The 23,308-nt window shown below is 38.7% G+C and overlaps 2 protein-coding genes across 5 annotated transcripts in view; both read left to right on the top strand.

Annotated features, from left to right (window-relative positions):
- The first annotated feature begins 7,573 nt into the window (after positions 1 to 7,573).
- Positions 7,574 to 14,693, top strand: LOC122878366. Of its 4 annotated transcripts, none has more exons than XM_044201091.1 (6): positions 7,574 to 7,729; positions 8,476 to 8,565; positions 8,823 to 9,008; positions 10,123 to 10,202; positions 11,003 to 12,246; positions 12,939 to 14,693. In XM_044201091.1, the coding sequence occupies exons 5-6, from the start codon at positions 11,478 to 11,480 to the stop codon at positions 13,163 to 13,165; spliced, it is 996 nt and encodes a 331-aa protein (XP_044057026.1). In that variant the 5' UTR covers positions 7,574 to 7,729; positions 8,476 to 8,565; positions 8,823 to 9,008; positions 10,123 to 10,202; positions 11,003 to 11,477; the 3' UTR covers positions 13,166 to 14,693. The 4 variants fall into 4 exon arrangements, with proteins under 4 accessions (XP_044057026.1, XP_044057028.1, XP_044057025.1 ...); XM_044201093.1 differs by having other exon boundaries at positions 8,823 to 10,202; positions 12,939 to 13,052; positions 13,732 to 14,693; XM_044201090.1 differs by having other exon boundaries at positions 8,823 to 10,202.
- A 424-nt stretch (positions 14,694 to 15,117) lies between these two features.
- The window catches only part of psmd1 (proteasome 26S subunit, non-ATPase 1), a 40,781-nt gene continuing 32,590 nt past the window's right edge, over positions 15,118 to 23,308 (top strand). Inside the window, exons 1-16 of the mRNA XM_044201085.1 lie at positions 15,118 to 15,315; positions 16,125 to 16,168; positions 16,844 to 16,917; positions 17,410 to 17,579; positions 17,865 to 18,073; positions 18,392 to 18,535; positions 19,301 to 19,527; positions 20,085 to 20,145; positions 20,276 to 20,404; positions 20,544 to 20,632; positions 20,741 to 20,819; positions 20,918 to 21,091; positions 21,363 to 21,474; positions 21,792 to 21,988; positions 22,467 to 22,562; positions 23,238 to 23,302. Coding sequence (XP_044057020.1) covers positions 15,300 to 15,315; positions 16,125 to 16,168; positions 16,844 to 16,917; positions 17,410 to 17,579; positions 17,865 to 18,073; positions 18,392 to 18,535; positions 19,301 to 19,527; positions 20,085 to 20,145; positions 20,276 to 20,404; positions 20,544 to 20,632; positions 20,741 to 20,819; positions 20,918 to 21,091; positions 21,363 to 21,474; positions 21,792 to 21,988; positions 22,467 to 22,562; positions 23,238 to 23,302 — 1,886 coding nt within the window. The 5' untranslated portion in view covers positions 15,118 to 15,299. The remainder of the gene's footprint in view (positions 15,316 to 16,124; positions 16,169 to 16,843; positions 16,918 to 17,409; positions 17,580 to 17,864; positions 18,074 to 18,391; positions 18,536 to 19,300; positions 19,528 to 20,084; positions 20,146 to 20,275; positions 20,405 to 20,543; positions 20,633 to 20,740; positions 20,820 to 20,917; positions 21,092 to 21,362; positions 21,475 to 21,791; positions 21,989 to 22,466; positions 22,563 to 23,237; positions 23,303 to 23,308) is intronic.

Below are 23,308 nucleotides of genomic sequence, written 5' to 3'. Positions count from 1 at the left end.
TGACCTCTGACCTGTCGTGCACTGTGGGTTTAGCCGGACGTCTTCAAGGTGTTACCATCTGTGCCCCCCCCTCCACCTAACCCAACCCCAGCCCTCGCCCCTCTCTGTGGACAAGTCCTCTGTGTCCAGGTCCACTGGGCTGGAAAAGTTGCTTACAGTGGACTGTTTGTTTGGCTTTGTAAATGTCTCAGCCCTGGAGAAAGAATGGACAGAAAGAAGACTTGTGCTGTGTTTTTTTTTTTTCTTCTTTTTGGTTAACAGTGCTCCAGAGGCCTGTGATTCTCTGCACCTACGAGTTAACTTGTAACCCAGTGACCTCTGACTCTATGTGCATCCAAACAGAACAATAGCTGTTTCCAAACTTAATGTGTGTGTGTGTGTGTGTGTGTGTGTGTGTGTGGACATGTTTTTTTTCCTACAGAGTAAGGACATTTTTGGAAAGTGAGGACATTTTAGCTGGTCCTCACAACTTCAAAGGGCTGTTTGAAGGTTAAGTTTTGGTTTTAAGGGTTAGGTTAGAATTAGGTTATGGTTAGGGTTGGGGTTAGGCTTTTTAGTTGTGATGGTTAAGGTTAGGGTAAGGGGCTAGGGAATGCATTATGTTAATGACAGTCCTCACAAAGATAGAAGTACAAGGGTGTGTGTGTGTGTGTGTGTGTGTAATCTGTATGCTATGTGTGATGTGAACTGCCTCAAGCAACCAATACATTTCACATCGGAAAGACCAGTGGTGGTCAGAAACTCTAACTGATTCAAAAACATGTTTTCATTGCAACAAATAAATATATTTAATGAATTCATGAGAATCTAAAAACACACATTTTCATGCTTTACTCATATTTTGGACCACAGAAGGAAAAACTTGAGCCAGATTAGAAGTGCATACTGATTTATCATGTAAAACATACAGTAATCTTTAATTATAAAGATTCTGTTTAAAATAACTCAGTTAATATAATAATAGAAAATATGAAATGCTAAAACACATAAAAACAAGAAAGAACATCATATAGATGGGGGAATGCATATAAGAGCAAAACAAACTTGCTTAGAAAAAAAAGAATGATGCATTTTTGAGGTGATCTAATGGGTTTAAAATATGTTTCAGAATCCAAAGTATAGTAGAATTTTCTGAACCCACAAATGGGCCCGTACTTATTTGATTGACATTTAAATTTATTTTTAAGATGAAGTATGGAAATCATCAAAATTTGATGGCAACATCTTGTAACCAAGAAGTTACAAGATGTTGCAACACTGGCAACACATATTCACAATGACAAGGACAACTCGGTCTGCACAATGAATATTTCGCTTGTTTTAGCACTTAAAATGCATTATGTGAAGTGGACTAAACAGGTGGAATCACTGTTTAATCTACAAACTAACTAGTTTGTAGATGAAGAGAGCTGAAAACTAGTAACTAGACCTTTCAGAATCATGTAGTGGAATACAAAGTACAATATTTTCCTCTGAAATGTAGTGGAGTGGAAGTTTAAAGTAGCATAAAATGAAAGTACTCAAGTAAAGTACAAATATCTTGTACTTAAGTAAATGTACTTACTTACTTCCCACCACTGGGGTGTTTCCAGTGTGTGTGTGTGTGTGTGTGTGTGTGTGTGTGTTCTCCATTTTATTACGGGTGATTCAAGTGTGAGCAAGGCCCCAATCAGCACAGGGCCCTTCTGAACAGTGAGGTGACTGTACTCAGATGCAATGGTCTGAGTGCACCTGATGTAACGTGATCTTGTCAAAGGTCCCAGAACTTAGAGAACTACAAGTGCAAATCCACCACTGTCATTTATTTTCCAGCCATTTGCGTGCCTGAAGTTTCCCAAGCAGCCGCAGATTTCAATGTGTCAGCCTGCTGACGTGGGCCTGACACTCGAGGTAGACTGTTAAATTCAGAAACCTCTTTTAAAGGGAATTTCAATGAGCTCTGTGTGGTTTGAATCATTTCTGACGATCAGTGTACAAATCAACAGCTTAACCAGCTAAACCGTGTCCCAAACCCTTAACAGATGGCACTGTGGTGTCCACACACACCCAGGACGTTCTCTGTGAGTGATGTGTCATCCTGTAGTAATGACACCGCAAACAAAATTAGTTGGCCCAGACACTGAGCATGCATCCAGTTTACTCATGTTCATCATTCCTTCTCCCAGAGGAACTTGTTTTGTATTGATATGCTGATAGTGAGTACATATTCTGTTCATCGCTGGCATTCATTGAGTCCTACAGTGCACTGTGGTATTGGTGAAGTATTTAATAGCACACAGTACATGATGCTTCTTGGGTGGCAATACCAGGGACTTGGCAAGGTTTGACTTAGAGTATCAGAGGAGACCATTAAAAAACATCACTCTTAGTGGGAAGACACTGCCACCTAGTGGGCAAAGGTCTGCACAAGCTATTACTGCTGAAAAGTAACTAGTATACAACATACTCTTTAACTGCTCATGACATTGATGAAACTGAAGGAGCAACTACTGTGTGGCTGGAAAATATTTGATACAGATCTAATAAAGTAGAGTTTATGTCATTACACACTGATCTACTTTCTGACGCTATTCACTGAAGAACAATTTGTTTGTTTGGTTAATGCTTTATTTAGTAAAGGATTTATTCCTGTGTAATCATTTATGGAAGGCATTAATGTCCATAAAAGGTAATGTGTAATTAATGTAATGCAAATCTCCCTTTACATAAACAATAGTAATCCTATATTTGTCAAAAAATGAAATATAAACAACATGTAATAAAATAATTGGATAATTGACTAAAAATACCATGAACTATGTGGCAACTATCAACTCTTGACAAGTAAAATCTGACAGCGAGTTGTGGTGATGACTGCTCTCACAATGTAAAATAAAACATGATGTCTAACTTTATGAGTAATACAACTTATTTGTGTACACACACAGTCACCACCAGCGGAAAAAATCCCTAATGCAGATGTTTCACATCAATCTGAACTTTAAAATGTGTAACCACTCAAGAAAAACGTCAATTTGACAAACATTTCATGGGAAATGATGTTTACTGTGATAGATTATACTGGAGTGTTAAAGAAAAACACACTCAAAAGCCCAAAATACAACAGCAAGGTTCTGCGAAGCAGCGATGTAAAGTCAATGTAATTTGTAATATGTGGTCTTCAACATGAATAAAACTGTTGTACTGTCTTTAAAATTTCGTATTATGATTGCAGTAATGTGTATCAGGGATTTTTTTTTAAATGCATTTGACTCTATGTAAACCAAAGGCTATTTCTTACTGTTAGCTTTAGCTCCTCAATTTACCCTTTTACAATTTGTATATGTAAACCCTTAGCTATGTCCCAGTTGTTGATGATTATGTTGCTTGGTGTGATGCTGCCTTCTTACAGCTTAATGTAACCAAAACTAAGGAGATGTCTATTGATTTTAAACGGAAACCTCTGGCTCCTATACATACCACCATCAAGGGCCAGGTGGTGGAGAGTGTCAAGACATGTAAGTATCTGGGAACTGTCATTGACAGCAAACTGTGCTTTGAAGCAAATACTGATGTCTTATGTAAGAAGGGTCAACAACACTTGTTTTGCTTAAGGAAGGTCATTCAATGTTGACAAGACACTAATGACCATGTTTTACAAATCTTTTATTTAGTGAGTATTATGTTTTTCTATGATTTGCTGGTTTGGAAATCTAAGTGTGAAAAGCAAAAACGCTCTTAGCCAGATTGTGAAGCACTGCAGCAAGGTTATAGGAATCAGAAAGGCTGGTCTGCCCGAATTATTCAAGAGACAAGCCCTGCAGAAAGCAGATGCCAGCCTTCTTGATGTCGATCATCCACTACAAGCAGAGTTCCAGACTCTCCCCTCAGGTACCCGTTTTAAGGTACGGGGGATTAAAACAAATAGACACAAGCACTCATTTGTTCTAACAGCTTGTTAAATAGATAGGCACTTGCACTTTGCTGTAGTAATGCTTTATTGTAATGCACTTTACTTTACCCTAGACTACAACCCACTGCGACATGTGTTTGACTACATCTTTTTAATCTTTGTACTGTCTATTGCTGTGTTGCTCTTGACCTGCAAAACAATTACTTGAACTTAAAATATATATGCAAATATATAATATTTAAGAATAAATTGAAGCATTAACTTCAGTTTGTCTTCTGCCCTCGTTATGTGTTTGGGGCACAACTAAAGCTTAATTTTGATCGTTTTATAAAGTGTAACCTTATTGTATTTAATGTACAATATCAATGGTCTGGTGTAACTGTAGTGCTTAAAAGGTGCTATTGATAACATTGATAACATCCAGCTACTAGATGAAGCACTCCCCTCCCATTACACCTCCGTCTCATTATAATCTTAATAGCTACACTTAACTTGACAGTTCATGCACTGTTACCCCATCTGGCCGAGGATCCCCAAATCCAGGTGTGGAAAAACTTGTTGCATCATTCCCAAGAAGACTCATGGCTGTACTACCTCAAAAGGGTGCTTCTACTCAATACTGAGCAAAGGGTCTGAATACTTATGATCATGTGATATTTCAGTTTGGTTTTTTTTAATAAATTTGCATACATTTCTACATTTCTGTTTTTTTCTGTCAAGATGGGGTGCTGAGTGTACATTAATGAGAAATAAAATTAACTTTTTGATTTTAGCAAATGGCTGCAATGAAACAAAGAGTGAAAAATTTAAAGGGGTCTGAATACTTTCCGTACCCACAGTATCTCATAATAGTGCTAACATTAGAATGCTACATGAGACACCTTCAATAACAGTCACGTTTTAGGTCTAAACACTATAATGAGCAGATATACAGTAGTTCTAACTTTAATTTACCTTCAACATGATATACTGGTAATATATTGGGATCCCACATCCACTCCGTCCTTAAAGAAGAGCGACCATCTTCCAGTCTGCCACTGGCGCAGATGGACCAGTGACTGGTCAATCAACTTGCCCTGCATAAACTTGTACTGGCGCTGGTTATGTTGGACCCTGGCCCACTTCTAAATCCCCTCAGATATGCATCTTTGTTATAACGTTACATTGTTTGAGGGAACTATAATGTTAGGTAACTGGACGCAACCGTCACTAATGCTAACGTAGCTCCTCAGAGATTGACGCTGTTATTTTTCTAATTTTGACAATCTAACCGGTGACAACTCATTAGTTAAGCTTTTAAGGACTATGACTGCCTGTAGTTGTTGTTTATTGTGTTTAAAGATGCAGAATTGTAATTTTATGGGTTATTGTTGTTCGTACGATTAAGCTAAAATAGCTAATATGTGCTAACATCAGTGTCCGTTTTTTCCACACTAACTGGCAACTATAACACGTGATACCAACGTCGTTATACTATTGGCTCACAAGCCTTGCTAGAAACAGGAACCAAACGTCAGACAGCTCACACAGAGATAAACAAAACATTTAATTTGGACCCGTCAAAATTTTTATAGTGATTAATTCACAATCATAATTTTTTTTAGGAAAAGTGATACTTTTACTCCGCACCTTTCTAAAATCTCTGTGGATGTTTTTTTTTATATTCGTCTCCATAAAAATGTTATCAATATAACCTTTAAATGTTAGCGTGCATATTTAATGTTAATAATAATCAAGTCAAGTCAAATTTATTCATATAGCACATTTAAAACAACATGAGCTGACCAAAGTGCTTTACAATCATAGGCAGAAGAAAACAAGTCAACAGAGCAGACAACAAAATCATGCATATATCCAGGCAGAGAGCAAGATAAAATCAATGAGTAATGCAAGAAAAACTAATAAAACAACCATTATAAAAGGCCAGTTAGTAGTAGCAATTTAGGTACGTTCAAAAGCCAAAGAAAAGAGGTGGGCCTTGAGCTGTGCTTTGAACGACTCAGCAGAGGGGGCAGATTTGATGTGGTGGGGCAGTATTTTCCACAGACTGGGGCCTGCAACTGAGAAGGCTGTAGCCTGCTGGGGTATTTATCTGCCTTTGCATGCTACTGTCAATGACTAGCATCAGTAAATGCCATTGACTGAGGGTAACCCTTAAAGCCTCTTCCATACCACATAGACTCACTGTCTGTACTGTGTACCACATGTTTGTTCCTGAAGAGGATTTTTCCAATATGATGCGCTTTCCTTCTACAATTTAAAAAAACTGCAAGGGCTGTATTTATTTTGCAATATTGGGACATAATACTGTTAACTGCTAACACATAACAATGTAATGTAATGTCTGAAGTGCCCTCTTGTGGAAGAACTCAATAAGTGCATGCATGTGTAAGCACATCCATACATACAGTAGGTATGTAAGGTAAGGTCTAGGAGTGCAGCGCAGATTATCTATAGCAGTAGTCATTATCATCATTCTAAACAATGTATCCAGTACATGGATACATTTTTCTCATGTTGCCTGCTGACAATGACTGCATTCCCCCAAATATTTGAAAGCAAGTAAAAAAGAGACGCTAATTAGATCCTGTTTTTTTCCATTTCAGATGACACTCCATCAGAGCATTAACTTTGTCTTCATTTTACAAGATGCTGCAGATATTTGCTCTGTTGATCGTCATGCCATACTGCCATGTAAAGAGCTAGACCTACAGTATAAAAAGAGATATGTTTTCAATTTCCCATCCCCTACCCTACCACTCCACCTCTTTCACGTACACAAATACACACACAACCAATATGTTGTTAGTAAGTCAAAGAATTAGCAAGATTATATCAAGGAATCTGAATAAAGTTTTGTAAAGCCAGGGCAAACTTTGATAATAGCCACAGTACACACCGCTCAGTACACACTGTGGTGTTCTCATTTTCAGGGATTTCCCACTTTAGAAGTGTCATAACAACTCCAAAAACCTGTTCTGTGGTCCGGTTAAAGCTTGCCTCAGATAACAAAGGCACATGGATTCCAGGAAACACAACTGTATCATTCCATTAACTGCAACCTCCCTCCCACTACAAGCAACTTTATCAGACTGATTATCACGCTTGAAATATCTGATTTAAAGTCTGTGTAGATTTGATATATGTACACAGAAAGTCATTATTTCACATATGGTTTATGTTTGATTTATGACGCTTTGCCTCCTTATTCATGACTCATGTGCTGTATATTATTTCATCTGTATGATAACAAATCCTTTATAACAGTGACATGAATCTGAGCTGGTTGCTTTACTGTATATGCATATTAAATCATTCCTCCACATGTCTGATGGATCTTAAACATTCCATGCTAGAAAAGCTCTCTGATTTTAGGAGGAAGATCAAAAACTTTTTAAATATTTTGTTGCTTGTTTTCACTGTATCTTGTACTATTCATTTCTGTTTTAGTTGTAATATTGAGTTACAAGTACAAACTGTACTAGCCTTCATTTTCATGAGAAGTTTTTTTCTTTCATATATATATATATATTAAGTATTCCAGATAACATTTTAGTATTTTTTCCCCACATCGGACCACCACTCCCACATGCCTTTGTGAAGAGACAAAACCTGGCTGAAATGTAATCCCCATTATTCCTGGTCTACTGTGTATTGTTTAAAACTGGGGCATTATAATGTTTCTTCCCAGAAACACCTTCTCCAGTACTGCATGTGTGTTTCTACTCACTATGACAAAGAGGACAGCTTGTTTTGGGGCTCTGCAGTTAAAAAAGTGGACCATAGTTGATTTTGGTCGTTTGTTTTTCTTACTGCTTCTCGGAACCATACTTGTTGGTAAGCAATTTATACTTTTAAATAAAAAAAGCAATTATAAAACAATTCAAAACTTTTGATTTTTTGTTTGACAGTGCTGTGTGCCACACTGACTTTTTGTGATAAGTGTTTCTGAAAGTGTCATGATGACCATAACGTTTTAAAGAGAAAATATACCCAAAAATACTGAACAGCCATTTGTAAATTATATATATTTCAGAGTCACACAAGACAAGTTGTGTTTTGTGAAAGAGAGTGGGAGTTATCGACACATCCCAATTACTGCCAACCATTTAGCTTTCTGTGGCCAAACCCAGCCTTGACTGATATGGAACAAGTTAAGATCTCTTTCCTGTAAGAAAGTTGTTCTTGGAAATGGAAATCACAAAATAAGGTGGAAGCACCCAAGGTAGGATATGGAAACAAGGGGGAAATGCTGCATTTTATGGCACTAAAATTCGTGGATTGCAATGAACATCACATCATGATATCCAACAGTCTACGTGTATTGTAGGGCGGGCTTTGCTCTTAAATAAAGCTGGTTAGTGTCAACTAAAATTGGTTTAACATCAAGTACCTTCACTGCTACAGACTTCTTATTACTGTGTTGCTTTTTTCTCATCTGAAGTTTAAAATTTCTCTAATGTTTCAAGTATGCCATTGCCAGGTTACAGATAACAATGAAAATCCATACAATTGTAGGATTGGAGATACTGTTTTGCAGTGGCATTCGGTTGGCTTAAATTTCACCAAACAAAATGTCTCAGGTTCTTGGGGGGAGTCTGGGCTGTGGAGAGGAGCCGCCTCCAGGTCATTGGAGGATCAAGCACCATGCTTGCAGCATTCCTTCACTACAGGTTATCAGTGTTTCTGTGTACTTGCCTGAAGAGGAAACTAGGCCAAGTTCATTTTATTTCTCTTGTTGTGAAGCACTTCTCTATAAGTAAAGTTTTCTTCTTCTTCTTTCTTCTTCTTCTTATTATTATTATTATTATTATTATTATTATTATTAGCTTATTCCATCAGCACAGACATTATACATTTTACTTTTTAACTGTATTAAAACCAAAACCTAATAATTAAATGTCCTGTCTTTTTGGTAATGTATCCACAGACTTGCCAATGCCACTTCAGATTCCACATGACACCAACATGACAGAAATCAATGTCAGAAGAAGAAGAAGAAGAAGAAGAAGCTCTTCCTTCGCTGACACTGAAGACTCTGTTTTGCTTCCAAAGATTCTGACTGCCTCTCATCTTTCTTCTGTCAGAGATCTGGTGTCAGACAAGAAAATTACAGGTTGTGCAGTTTTCATAAAATGTTATCTGTGACCTGAAGATGACTTGACCTGGACCAACTATTTCCAAATATGTTTTGTTGTTTGTGTCACTCTGCTCTAGTGTCAGATGGGTGCAGAGCAAAGTCATCTGCACTATTTAGCATTTACAAAAGGCAGTTTTTACACTAGTGTTTATCTACATCCTTTAGTTAATTTAAAACTGTTAGTCAATTGAGAAAGGCATCATCTGAGTCATATCAGTACTTGTTAGTGAAACTCATAAAAACTAAAGCAACATTTTCCGCGTAAGGTAAGGCATTGAGTATCAGCTTCTCTGTAGAGTCACAAGACAGTTTTTGAAAATGATTTTAGTAGACTCTGATATAGTTCACAATCTACCTGACACTACCTATCCACCCACCTGGTACCATCCCTTGGCTGATATGAGTTTTTGAAAAAAAAAATTAAAAAAATAAAAACAAAGATATGTGTTTCTGAGGGCTGATAAACCTACTGGTAGTGATACTGTTTGTGCTCAAACTGCTGCCAGTGTAATTTTGAGCTGACATTCAGGGGTTTACCACAACTGCCCACATCCCTCGAGTCAGTCCATCGTGGGACACTATAAATCTTCACTAAAAAATTTCTGTGAAATAATCTTGTGTGTTACTTTTGTTTCATCATGATTTATTCTTAAAGGAAAGGACATTGTGTTGCTGTGTGTATAAAATGTGGTCTGACTTGATTCCATAAGGAGGAAACTCTGGGATACATGGTATTGCCAAATTGAAAGATTAATTTATTTACAAACATATTATTGCAGATTTAGATGAAAAATAAAAACATGAAAAGAAACAGATTCTTTTAATCTTTTGAATAATGAACATCCTCCAGCGTACCAAAGACGAAATGACTGGTTGATATCTGATATTTAATTAAAGACCAAAATCATTCTGGTCCGAATATAAGCTGTCAAAACAGTTGTTTGTGTCATCTTTTTTGCAACAATGATGGCACGTGCAAACTTGTAGAAACCATTTCAGTTGATGTTACTGATCAAAGATGATAATGTCAACGAGGCCTTTTTAGTATCACTATAATACAATTCATATGAGAACTTCACTTTTTTTCCAGTTCGCTTAGGTCTCCGTGTCTCTCTCACTGGTCCAAGTGAGCTTCTTGACCCTCAGCTCCTCCTTTCCCTGAACAAAGAGGTCAGTAGCTTAACCATCACACCTAAATAATTTTAAAGACATAGAGATGCGTATTGTGCACTTCAAATTGCTAAAAAAGCAAAAAGGGCAACAGAGATCACAGATATTAACTGTAGTTTTATGATTTCAGTGTGAGCTGCTGCAGCTTTCCCTTGTGGTATCTGCTGTGCATGTAGTTGGGAGGGATTACAGATATGATCAACTACAATTTTTCACCATTATTGGTGAAAAAAAGAAGATTGAAATGAATATCAACAGTGTTTATTTTGCATACAAGATATGTTAGACATTAAATACCCAGAGAAGCAGATACCTCAGTCAGTCAGTTGGACTGCAATGACGTGATGAAACAAGTGCATTGAGATTCTGTTTGAAGAAAAGTCAAACAACAAACACACCACCCGACTAATCAATGTTCAGCCAGTCTAAAGGTCGAGGACTGAAACCTCTGGTTTATCATTTATTCATCAGTAAACAATGAGGCAAACCCACAGAATCAGTAGCTGAAGTTATCTAATTTATATTTCAATTCATGAACTCAGTGGTATTTCAGACTGACAGCACCTTTTAATTAAAGAACAGGAGTGGGTGGATTAGGGATTAGAGTCTCAAGAACTCTAGACTGCTGATTTAGTGGGGGGGTTAGGGGTGAAAGGTATTTTTGATCTTACAAAGAATTCAAGCGTAGCTGAAGTTATTTGAACAATCATGTAGAAAAAGCAGGTTAGACAAGTGAAGCTCTTATGCTGAAGTCACTGCTTATGACTGTCCTCTCTTTGTTTCTTCTTTTCGTTGAGAAGCCAGGAATCTACAACATTGGAGAGAACAAGGCAGGACTCTTTTCAATGAGAATAGTGGGAATAAAGAGAGTGACCTCCTCACCCTGATTTCATCATCTACAGTCCATCCCAGGATCTCTTGGATTGTTTATGAAAAATTCCTGAAAAAATAACTATTCTCTCCTCTTGAAGCCGATGTTGCTGTTGATATGATCTTGTTTATCATCATTGTTTTGTGTTTAGTTTTCCATTAAAGATTAACTTCATTATCCTGTAACAAGCCTGTGTTGCGTGCGGTCACTGAAAATTGGCCCGCCCACTAAACTGACCAACCAATAGAATTAGACGCTGAGTCTTTATCCCACCCTCCCTACGGGTGTTCCTGATGACCATGAGGGAGTTTTTTTCTGCACTTCACCGGTCAGGAAGATGGTAGTGAATGGCTTGACGGCTCATTGTAAATAAAACGGATCCGCGCAGCCGTAATTGCTGAAGGATGGCAGACTCGGCCTCCCAGGAGGACACGCTGCCCGAGGAGGAGAGGGAGTTTCAGAAGATTATAGCTTTGATCGGAGGTAAAGAGAGGATTTATGTGGTGAGTGATGCATGTGACAGTAAAGAGGTGCACGGGGATGACGCTGGAATATTGCAGGAGTTCGTCCGTGACATGTTTCCTGGCAGCCTGGCGAACAGCATCGGACAGACCCACTCTTCTCCGCTAAGCAGTCACGGCGATACTGAAAGTGCAAACCACACTTGCTGCAAGGCAGAGACTGTTAAAAGCAATGAGATGCCTCTAACGGCGAGGTCCAAGGATTTGAGAGACTGTCCGGTGGGAGAGGACAGGGAGAAAGAGAAGCGGCCAACGCGCAGTGGCAACGTTCAGAGAACAGCAACGAGGAGGGCAAACATTTACAGCCCAAAGCGAACAATAGACTCTCCTATCATCATATTAATCTTCAGACAGACATTTCTCAACAAAAATTCAAACGAACTGTGCCTAAAAGAGATCTTAAGGGACGTAAAGGCACGTACGAAACGTGCCCGAATCGCCAGACCAGCTCTGATTGGATTAATACGCACCAGGCAGGAGAGTGCCGAGACGCATCAGTGTGCGCAACTCCTGGAGCGTCTGATCCGCTCAGTGTTCCACAAACATTCACCAGAAACAATATGGGTCGGCTGTTTCATCCCGAATACAGAAGAAAAAATGCTCGGCATCAAGAAAAACGCCTGCAAAGTTATATATTCATCTCAAACAGCAGGTGTAATAACATACATTGTCCATGTTCTTTAAGTAGGCTAGTTGTATACGTATCAGTCCAGAGCAAACATTATTTTCTTCCTGCAATTAGTTTAGTATAATGTAAACTCGGTAAGTTTTTTTCTGTTTGCTCAAGCACACGTCAGCAAGGCGGATGCCTGTCAACGTGAAATTTGAACTCTGGTGTGTTTCACCAGGGCACCATGCAGATTTGATGATGCATAAAATATTTTTAATTGCTAAAATTGGGAACTACAGATTAACAGAACTAAATTTACAACTCATCTATGTACTTATTACTGGTAGGAAAGTGGCGATGCCTTAGCAAATGATAAAAGTAAACCATAAATTTAGAGAACCATAGAAGTAACTAAAGCAATACAATAGGCATTGATATCATGGTGTGTGTGTGTATATATAATACTTTTATTTATGATAAGATCATTGTAAACTCGTGAATGAGCACTGTCACAGTGCAAGTTCCTGCAGGAATATTTGGCAAACACTGTCGTGACTTGTTAGTGCACTCCACCATGCAGGTCAGTCCATGACATTCACAAGACCACACATTTGTGCACACATTTTTCTTCCCAGGCATGGCTGCAAAGACCTGGGAACAAAAGGAGCATTCATGAAACAATTAGGCTCTTAGATAAGCTGCCAAATTGTTAAACGCTTATTATTGCCTTTCAGATAATACCAGGGATAGAGGGAACCCGCTTTTCTGGCCATTCCAATGTTTGTTCTGGCCTCAGAGAAGAGGAGCCAGAGGCCAGGCCAGCAACTCTTCAACCAGCAGGCAAAGAGGTAGCAGCATCGTCCCGAAGTTCAGTTTTACTGAGCTATACAGGAATTTCCAGTCCTACAGGATATTTTCTTTCAACTTTTCTTTTGTTCATCCATTCCATACACCATCTTAGTCCTGTTCAGGGTTCTCAGTGTACTGGAACCTAACCCAAAATGCACTACATGGGCAAAAGGTATGGATACAGGTTACCAGTCTATCACAGGGCCAACAGACAGACAAAGACATTCACACATTCACTCTTCATGGGCTTCTCTTTGGATCAGATTGCATGTAGTGATGATCAATAGTCACATATAGGGGGGAAAAAAGACCAGTTTATCCTCAAAATGCCAGAATGCAGTGTGGCTACAAAATATTTAGCATTTTGGTAAAACAGTGACTTACCCCCAACTCAGGAAATTCAGGAAATCACTGACTGAAGTTGAAGCACATAAGGCAAGTTGAAAGAAAAAAAAACTTAACAAGAAAATATTTTCTGGAATGCGTTGGCCATCAGATTGATCCTACACACAACAGTGTTGTCTGATAATGTGAAATAATTTATTTAGCCATGACTGACACCTTGTTTCAACACTTTGCATATATAGAGAGAGCAGAGAAATACTTGTGTTAATACAATTAACATCATGTTAATTTCATTAAACTCAAAGTAAATATGTTGGGGGGGGGGGTTTTCAGGTGACACTGGGAGTGTAGAGGAAAGCATCCCTCTGAAAACCAATGCCCTGTCTGCTGGACCTCCTGTGGAAGGAGAATCAGCTGGAGGCAGCTGATGTCATGACACATGATCTGTGGCTGGAGGCATATCACTGTAGACAATCCTGTTTTTACTGTGAAGAGAGAGTTAGCCTCATGGTGCTACAGAGCCTTACTACATGTTACAGTGATTATTCATGGTGCTCAATATTCCCACTGCTGAGCCAACATGATTCTCTCCCTGAAGCAATATGTGTGTATAAATGGTCAAATTTGTTGCCATCCTGCTGATTTACACCTTGTCTTTGATGTACAATGGTTAGTCACAAAGGGATTTTCTGTGTGTGTTTGGGGCTGATTTAAGTAACTGTTGATCAGTTAGTCAAAAGAACTATATCACATCATTTAACAACAGTTTTTCTTTTTTCTTGTTTTTTCTGGATATAGGCCTAGATATAGATGGGTCTGTTATTTTGGTACACGTTGAAACTGCAGTATGGCTAGGCTAGAAAGTTAACAGTAAAAGTACTGCTTTAACATGATGGTAGTAGCCTAGTCAAGCACAGGGCTGGATTACCAACTGGGCCCAGAACTCCAGTGGCCTCAAAAGCCCCAGGCTTGTTGTGTGTCATCTGGTTTGTGCTAATTTCATTGACAATTTATTTGAGAATATACATCACCAAAGCACAACATCAACTGACATAATAAGGTACTTAAGTGGGGTCCTGCTTCATTAATAGGGGCCCAGCAGCTTAATCCAGCCATGGTCAAGCAATGTGAATATTTTTTTTCGCTTTAATTTATTAGAATTGCGTTCCTTAGATGAGCGCTATTGACAATGGCATTATCTGTAACAGAAATTGATAAAACTACTTTTTACGTATGTATGTATGCTACTGGTATGTACATTTAAATAAATATGTAAATAAACACATTTAAGCGTGTGCGTGTGCAGCAGTGTTAAAAAGGACATTCTCTGCCTATCATTTCAACAGACTAAAAATAGGATACTGGGAGATTTGTTGGCAACTGGGTATACAGTACTTAATCACTGTCATATATTTTGTTATACTACTGGCATCACAGCCACATTGTACCTTCGATATCCATGAACATCGTCGTTTGAGACGTAAACTGTACAGAGGCAAAATAACTGATTCACGATAGGCCACTTTTAGAAAAGCCAGTCCATAAATCGGATACGTTCAATAACTGTATTTCCATAATTCCTTTTAAATGCAATGAGAACGCGTAATATAATATTCATTAAGATACTACGAATTGATCCGACCTACGAGGATACAATGGATAATATTACATTTCTGTGTATTTTTAATCAGGCTAAAAAGAGGCCAGCCAACTCGGTGGTCCTTTAGAAGGGGACTTGCGGTATTGGACAAAAAGAAGTTAGCGGGGGCTGCGTTTGTTTTACTGCAGTGCTTTTTCCACATACTACAGCTCTTTTATTTTCTTTATCTCCCTAAAAAAACACACGGAACTCCACCGTCGAACCAGGATCGTGGGGCTGAGGAGGGAATAAAGAGCCAATCATGATAACATCTGCCGGTGAGTCGTAGAAAGTGTTCTCATTTTGCTAGCCGTAACTTTAGCTATCTGCCATTGATTTAGCTGAGTCACACAGCTAATGTAGCAGTTGTCTGTCAGCCGTTAACCGGTGATAGCTAATAAATCCACCAAAATATTTTTCAGGAAGGAAGAACTCTTCGCAATGTGTCTGTGGTATAACTAGGCCACGATTTTATTCACTGCCCGGCTGTTAAAATATAGGATTTCGTAGTAAGTTCATTTAACGCTAATGCTAACAGTCTTGTACAACTCCTCAGTACAATGTAAGTTACAGAGTCCTAGCTATTCAGCTTTGATTATATGGTGTTCAAGTTTATGTTTACATAAACACAAGAATGGTTTTTCATCTTGGAAATAATTCCCAAAGAAACACGTGTTAAAATGATCACATCCCTTTATTCAGTTTTAGTCTCTTAATACGTCCTACTGTCAGTGTATTAGTTTTTTGCAAAACAGCTTATGATTTGACCATTGAACCTGTTCTTTCTGCTACGTTACAATGTTTTTAGCATCTGATTTTCCTGTTAGTTGTGGAGTTAGCTATAATCTGCAGGTGTTTTTATTAAATATAGTTGGTGTCCTAGTATTTGAATAATCCCACTTTAAACTTTAAATTTATTTTGAATGGGTAAACTTTTAATCAAATGCAACTGGAATCTAACGTCTGTTGATGAAGGAATTATTCTGAACAATTACTGTATTTGAATATGTAAGTCCTTAAACCCTCATGTTATATGTAACATGTTATATGGTAATTTTTTTTTTTTTTTTTTTTTTTTTTTTTTTAGCTGGAATTATTTCCCTCCTTGATGAGGAGGAGCCACAGCTCAAGGTAAGAACTGGTTGTAGAGTGGTGGACCAGGTGCCTGAAGATGGCTAGCTCCCATACAGAGATAATTTAACACCATTCAGAAGTGCACTCATTTTAGGACACTGGCTCCTCTTGAAATGTTTACTAAGGAGCCAGTTGTAAAGCCTTTTGTCATGCATGCAATACACCAAGCAGCTTATTTAAATACAACTTTAATTTCGAGAACTGTTTCACTCAATCACATTTGTTAAAGTACTATATGTCAGTTTGAAGAGTGGCTCTTGGAGGTTTCCTTAGAGGTTTGAAGTGTGGCATGATGTTCTCTCTCTACAGAAAAGGAGGCACATACAGTTGAAGGCATACAGTATTTATTGATCTGTCTGTACTGCATTTGCTTTCATTGGTTTGAATTCCAGTGCAAGATGGGCCATGGGATTTTATAATCGTGGTTGTAGTCAGCCTTCTTAAGAGCTAACGTTCTACAGTCTTCCAGTATAAGACTTGAGTGATGATAACACAGAAGTTCAAGCTCGATACTGACTGCACCTTGAACACGGCTTCCTTCATGGCCCCAAACTATGGAAGATATTGAGTAAATAAACTGGATCTCATGTAATGAAAAAATGCAGTGTGTGTCTGTTAACACAGAAATGTCATGTAAATAATGTATCTACAACATCTCTGTTTCACTTGCAGGAGTTTGCTCTTCACAAGCTAAACTCCATTGTGAATGACTTCTGGGCTGAAATTTCTGGATCAGTAGATAAAATGTAAGTATTATTGATGATCTTGGATACTATAACTGACATAAGAATGTTACATTAGGCAGCAATAACTTAAGCTTCTAGTTTCATTCTTTCTCTGTAGTCGGGTGAAACATTCACTTTAATTCAAAGTATACTAGTTGCGTGACAATATCACCTGCCTTACAAGTGGTGACACATTCAAGACAGTATTGATACACTAGATGCAGACGAAATGTAGCAGGGCAGTCCAGCGTGCAATGTGCCTCATAATCACAAGTAGAGTACTGAATGTTCTTCCAGCATGTATGATTGAGTAGAAGGTTTCTTAAGCAGATCTCTGCATCCTTCCTAATTTCAAAGTTTGCTGCTTTGTGGCACAAACTGCTCTGTGGGACAGAGAACATATCATTTAGATTTTATGATTTACATTCAATAGTGATTTAAAAAAAAAAAAAAAAAGATTTCTTGCTAGCCCAAATTTTCAGTCTTATGTAACCATCTGTTGTCTCCTCACAGCGAGGTCCTGTATGAGGATGAGACGTTTCGAAGCAGAGCATTTGCTGCCCTGGTGGCCTCTAAGGTTTTCTACCACCTCGGAGCCTTTGAGGAATCTCTGAACTATGCTCTTGGAGCTGGAGATCTCTTCAATGTCACTGATGACTCAGAATATGTGGAGACCATCATTGGTGAGTGAAAATACTTGACCTCATTTACCTGCGTCTTTAGTGTTATTGTGACATTTCTGTTGTTTGGATACTGCTGTGACACTGATACTTTTGCCAGTGTGAAGTAAATAACTTAAATGGAAAAAAAAAACATGTTTCTTACCTCCAGTTTACAAACCTACCAGGGCTTTCTGGTAGAGAAAGCCAATGAATTACATATGGGAATAAGATATTGACTTGAATTACATCATTGAATTCAGTGAAATGGAACCCCTCTTTTTATCCCTTTTATTTGTCTGCTGCTAGCCAAATGCATTGACCACTACACCAAGCTGCGGGTGGAGAATGCCGAACTGCCAGAGGACGAGGAGAAGAAAAGCATCGACCCCCGCCTCGAGGGCATTGTCAACAAGATGTTCCTGCGTTGCCTAGACGATCACAAGTACAAGCAGGCCATTGGCATCGCCCTGGAGACCAGGCGACTTGACATGTTTGAGAAGACCATCTTAGAATCGGTAAGCCGCTATTGTCATTCACAGCTGACTTAAGATTAGTTTGTTATAACATCTACTGCTAGCTTTAATACTCACTAGAATAACCCCAAGTCTAGTACAAGAGTCTAACATACTTTGCATGATAATGCCCCAAAACTTTGACAGAGTTTACGAGAATTACTTCATTTAAATACAGTAAATGTTTGTCCTGGTGAATTTTACAGTACATAACTTGTACAGTCCAGATTTTGATTACTGCTGTTGATTGTACAGAATTTGTTCTTCCTTGTTATGACATATGTTGATAATTCTTACTTTTTTCTTTCTCCTCTCATGCAGAATGATGTGAGTGGTCTCCTTGCCTACAGCCTGAAGGTGTGCATGTCCCTGATGCAGAATAAGAAGTTCCGCAATGAGGTGCTGCGGGTGCTGGTCAAGCTCTACATGAACTTGGAGAAACCTGATTTCATCAATGTCTGTCAGGTAACAATCAGATCCTCAAAAACACTGTATGCATCATCTCCCTGAATAACCTGACCAATGTAATGAATCCTTCCATCCTTCCTTCTTGTGATATATTGGTTCTAAAATGTTCTAATCAGTTTTAGTATTTAGTATAACATATTTTAGTATTTAGTATAACATATTTGATTTACTGAGTTTATATTTTCTCCAACACAAACCCTGGTTTGTAAGGATACTTTTAGGACACATTCTCTTTGCATTCAAGAAGTTAATCAACATTTTGATGTTCGGTGCTTTTTGAACCAGTCATTCAGCCCTAGTTTGTTGTCTGGGAATTTTATTATTTTATGTTCTTTTACACTTTGTGAATGTAATTTTTTGACTGCTTGCATTGTTTGATGTAGGTTTGGATATTTATTCTGCTGATGTTGCTGTTATATACACTCAGTTGCCAATTTATTAGATACACCTAGCTGAAACTATTGCAGTCTAATACAACAGCCCTGCAGGAAATCCTACCTTCATAAAGGTTATAATGTTTAGTTGTTTAAACTATTTTAGAGTGGTGTTGATTCAACTTTATGGTAATTTTCGAGGCTGTAGTTTGTGGTGCTGTTGAATTGTATGGCGTTATACTGACAGGTGTTTCTATTATTTTGGCCACCCCATTATATCAATGGGGGTAGGCTAAAGAATAGAAACACCTCTCCTAACAGAACAGACAAGTCAGAAAGTCAGAACCTAAAATCACTCTCCAATAATTTTTTCTCCTCACCTCTCTAGTGCTTGATATTCCTGGATGACCCGCAGGCTGTAAGTGACATCCTGGAGAAGTTAGTGAAGGAGGACAACCTGCTGATGGCCTATCAGATCTGCTTTGACCTGTATGAGAGCGCCAGCCAGCAGTTCCTCTCCTCTGTGATCCAGAATTTGCGGACCGTTGGAACACCTATCCCTGCAGTCCCTGGCTCTACAAATACTGGCACTGTGTCCACACCAGACAAAGACAGGTGGGCAGGGGAAGCGAGATAAAGACACACTAATACCTAGGCTGAAGCACTGGGTCTTGGTCATGTTCACAAAGGCTTAGGGACTTTTCACTGCTAATGGCTCTGATTTAAGCTTTAGAAAATGTCTTTTTAGACTTTCTATTAGGCTATGAGTTACTAGGAAAGTAACTAAAAACTCTCCAACTTTCCAATCATGGCATAAAAAGATTTATCTAAGAACACTGAACATTGAAAATACCAGTAGGACAAGTTCAGATAATTCAATGTCAGAATATTTAGGATTGAGCCCTACACGCTTTGTTCTTTGGTGTCCATCTGTTTCATAGCATTGCTTATACCTTCTAAAAATAATCTAACTAAAGACATTAACATTATAGTTTAAATAAACTCTAATATACATGTACATCTTATGGACCATTAGGCCAAGTACAGTGAATAAATGGGAGACCTGGGGCTTCTAACTGAAACTGTACATAGGCTTATTTGAGTCATCGAGTTAGTTACTTGTGATGAAATTATTCAACACTGACGAAAGTTGTTTTTTGTGTGTTTTAAAGTGATGCAATGGAGACAGATGACAAGGCTGGCAGCTCCCCTGCTGGAAAACCAGCAGAAACTGTAAGCTCTTTGGGTTGTTTTGTACTCTAGCACTTTTGTGATACAAGGTGCCCCATCATTTTTTCTGTGTTGAAATAGAGCAACTTTGTTTTGGTTGACAAATCATCATATTGCCTCTCTGTTTTTATAGAAAGATGAGCCCAAAGACCAGAACGCCAAGATGATCAAAATCCTTAGTGGGGAGATGGCCATTGAGCTGCATTTACAGTTTCTAATCCGAAATAACAACACAGATTTAATGATCCTCAAAAACACAAAGGTAATATAGGCTCGCAACAAGATGAATGGCTTAGAGAACAAAAGTGGCAGTCAGATGAACTGCAGATTGTGCAAAGTCACTGAATTTGCTGATACAGCTTCCTCCTGACCTTTTTTGTTTGTTTCCTCTGTCACTCCAGGATGCAGTCCGAAATTCAGTGTGCCACACAGCCACAGTAATAGCCAACTCTTTCATGCACACAGGAACCACAAGTGACCAGTTCCTCAGGTAATTGTACAGTCACAATGGAAACACATGTTTCATAGATTGCATAGAGAGATTGGTCTAAATGTCACATGGAGTATGTTTCTCAAAGGTTTTTGTTCGACCTTGTAGAGAAAACTTGGAATGGCTTGCAAGAGCCACCAATTGGGCAAAGTTCACAGCCACAGCAAGTCTGGGTGTCATCCACAAGGTAAATTTATGTCACTATGATAATATAGTGCAAATCAAAAAAACGTAACAAATTTTATTCCAGATTCAATTTTGAACATAACATGCTGTGTTTTTCAGGGTCATGAGAAAGAGGCTCTCCAGTTAATGGCCACCTACTTGCCCAAAGACACCTCCCCTGGCTCGGCCTACCAGGAGGGAGGAGGCTTGTACGCTCTGGGACTCATTCATGCCAACCATGGCGGGGACATCATTGACTACCTGCTCAGTCAGCTCAAGAACGCCAGCAATGATGTGAGTTTTTTGACGTTTACTTGGAATGCTGGTTCATTGTCAAATATATGCTTGAATGTGACTCATGAAATGATTGCTGAAAGAAGAGAATCATCAGTTTTGAAGTAATAAAATAAGACTTTGTGTAGAGTTTGTGTCTACAAAAAAATATAGTGTTTTAGTTTAAGTTTTGTAGATGAGACAAGCAGCTGGCTTAAGTCACTGTCAATTGGTTCATTTATATTTTCAGTTTTTCATCTCTCATGGTCGATTTTCTTCTTCTGTTTCACAGATTGTCCGTCATGGTGGCGCCCTTGGCCTTGGTTTGGCTGCATTGGGCACAGCCAGACAGGATGTTTACGACCTCCTCAAGTCCAACTTGTACCAGGATGATGCTGTTACTGGTGTGTAGGCCTTGGACTAAACTCACAACAGAAAGGTTTTCTGAATTGCAGGGTGGCTAACTAGTTTTTGATCCTCGCTACTCTGCTTATTAAAAAAAAGAAGCCCTTTTTGAAATGCTTGAAAATGAAAATTGTGTTTTTGAAAGAATGACGTTTAGCTAAACAAATATATAGAAGCAAAAAGGTGTCTAGTATGCTATGAATATTGATGTTACCAACATCTATGATATGCAGTCCTGTTAAGTATAATTTAGTAGATTTTTAAAAGACGAAAAAAACAAAACAAGCCATGCTGACAATATCATGTAACCTCTCAGGTGAAGCTGCAGGTTTGGCCCTGGGTCTGGTCATGCTGGGCTCAAAGTCAGCCCAGGCCATTGAGGACATGGTAGGCTATGCTCAGGAGACACAGCACGAGAAGATCTTGCGTGGTCTGGCAGTGGGGATTGCCTTGGTCATGTATGGACGCATGGAGGAGGCTGATACCCTCATTGAAAGCCTCTGCAGAGACAAGGTAAGGCTGAGAAGCCATCAGAAAGCATGTCATGTACATCATTAGCTCTGAGTTGTTTTTATTTTCCAACAACAATGAAGGTTGCAGTACTTTGTTTTCATGGCATTGGTGCAGTTTATGCACACAGTAACACAATACATATGATATGAAATGGAATGACATGAGCTTGATTAATCCCTTGTGAAGAAGAGTGCAGGGTACTTAAATATAATCTCAGTGTATCTTACTAGGTCATTACTTTCCATAAGCATGGAAGGTATAATGTGCAGTTCCAATATTTGATCTATTGAGTCCTGCATGTCCTCAAAAACCTGGGTTGTGTGTGTATTTCATGTCACACGTGAGGCTCTTCCTCTGTACTCTGTGCCAGGAATCTACTTGATGTGGGAAATTACTCAAACTATGTTGATTGTGGTTGCGCATCCAGATACAGTCAGATAAGTTTCAAAGCTCTGCTTTGCTTCACTGTCTATGATAGGACCCCATCCTGCGGCGCTCTGGTATGTACACGGTGGGCATGGCCTACTGCGGCTCTGGAAACAACAAAGCCATCCGACGCCTGCTACATGTCGCTGTGAGTGTTTCCTGTTTGGCCCTCTTCACAACACATTATTTCACTAAGGCACTAAGACTAAGTTTATCATGCTGGCAGCGAAGCAGATGCCGACAGGCCCGGGCTGCACAACTGTGGCTGGCATCATAATTCAAATTAGTTGAATACTGTGATTGTTTGTTTGAAAAATCCATATAACTTTCTATTATGAGTGAAATATTTGTCCATGCTTAAATCATAAGATTCACATTCAGCTTTAACATAGGACATCAGTGTTTTCCTACTTGTGCCTGAAGCTGTACTAAAGGTTCTGAATCCTTTTAGCTTCAGACATCATCTTTTGTTAAAACCAGTACCAATTATTAGAACCACCTGAATTCACTGCAGGGCTAACATTGCAACACTTCATTTTAACAAGGAAAAAGAGTAAGATTATGACATTACAGTTTAATTATTTATGTATATGCCATTCATTGTGTTTTCAGTGGCTACATTTGCAAATGCAACACACTTCAAAGGTGTGAACAACTTGTTGTCCTGTAGGTGGCACCTTATACAAGCTTTAGTTATTAGATGGTGTGATATTAGAGCATATTCCTCATAATGTGAGTAGTAAGTAAGCTACATCATTAAGGTTAATTGCAGAGTCTCAATATCAGCTTTTGTGATTTGACTGCTTTGCTTATCTTAATTAAGGTGAGTGATGTGAATGATGATGTCAGAAGGGCTGCTGTCGAGTCCATTGGCTTCATCTTGTTCAGGTAAGG

Source organism: Siniperca chuatsi, linkage group LG6 (assembly GCF_020085105.1).
Source record: "Siniperca chuatsi isolate FFG_IHB_CAS linkage group LG6, ASM2008510v1, whole genome shotgun sequence".
Taxonomy (NCBI): Eukaryota; Metazoa; Chordata; class Actinopteri; order Centrarchiformes; family Sinipercidae; genus Siniperca; species Siniperca chuatsi.
This window is presented reverse-complemented; position numbering and strand designations above follow the sequence as displayed.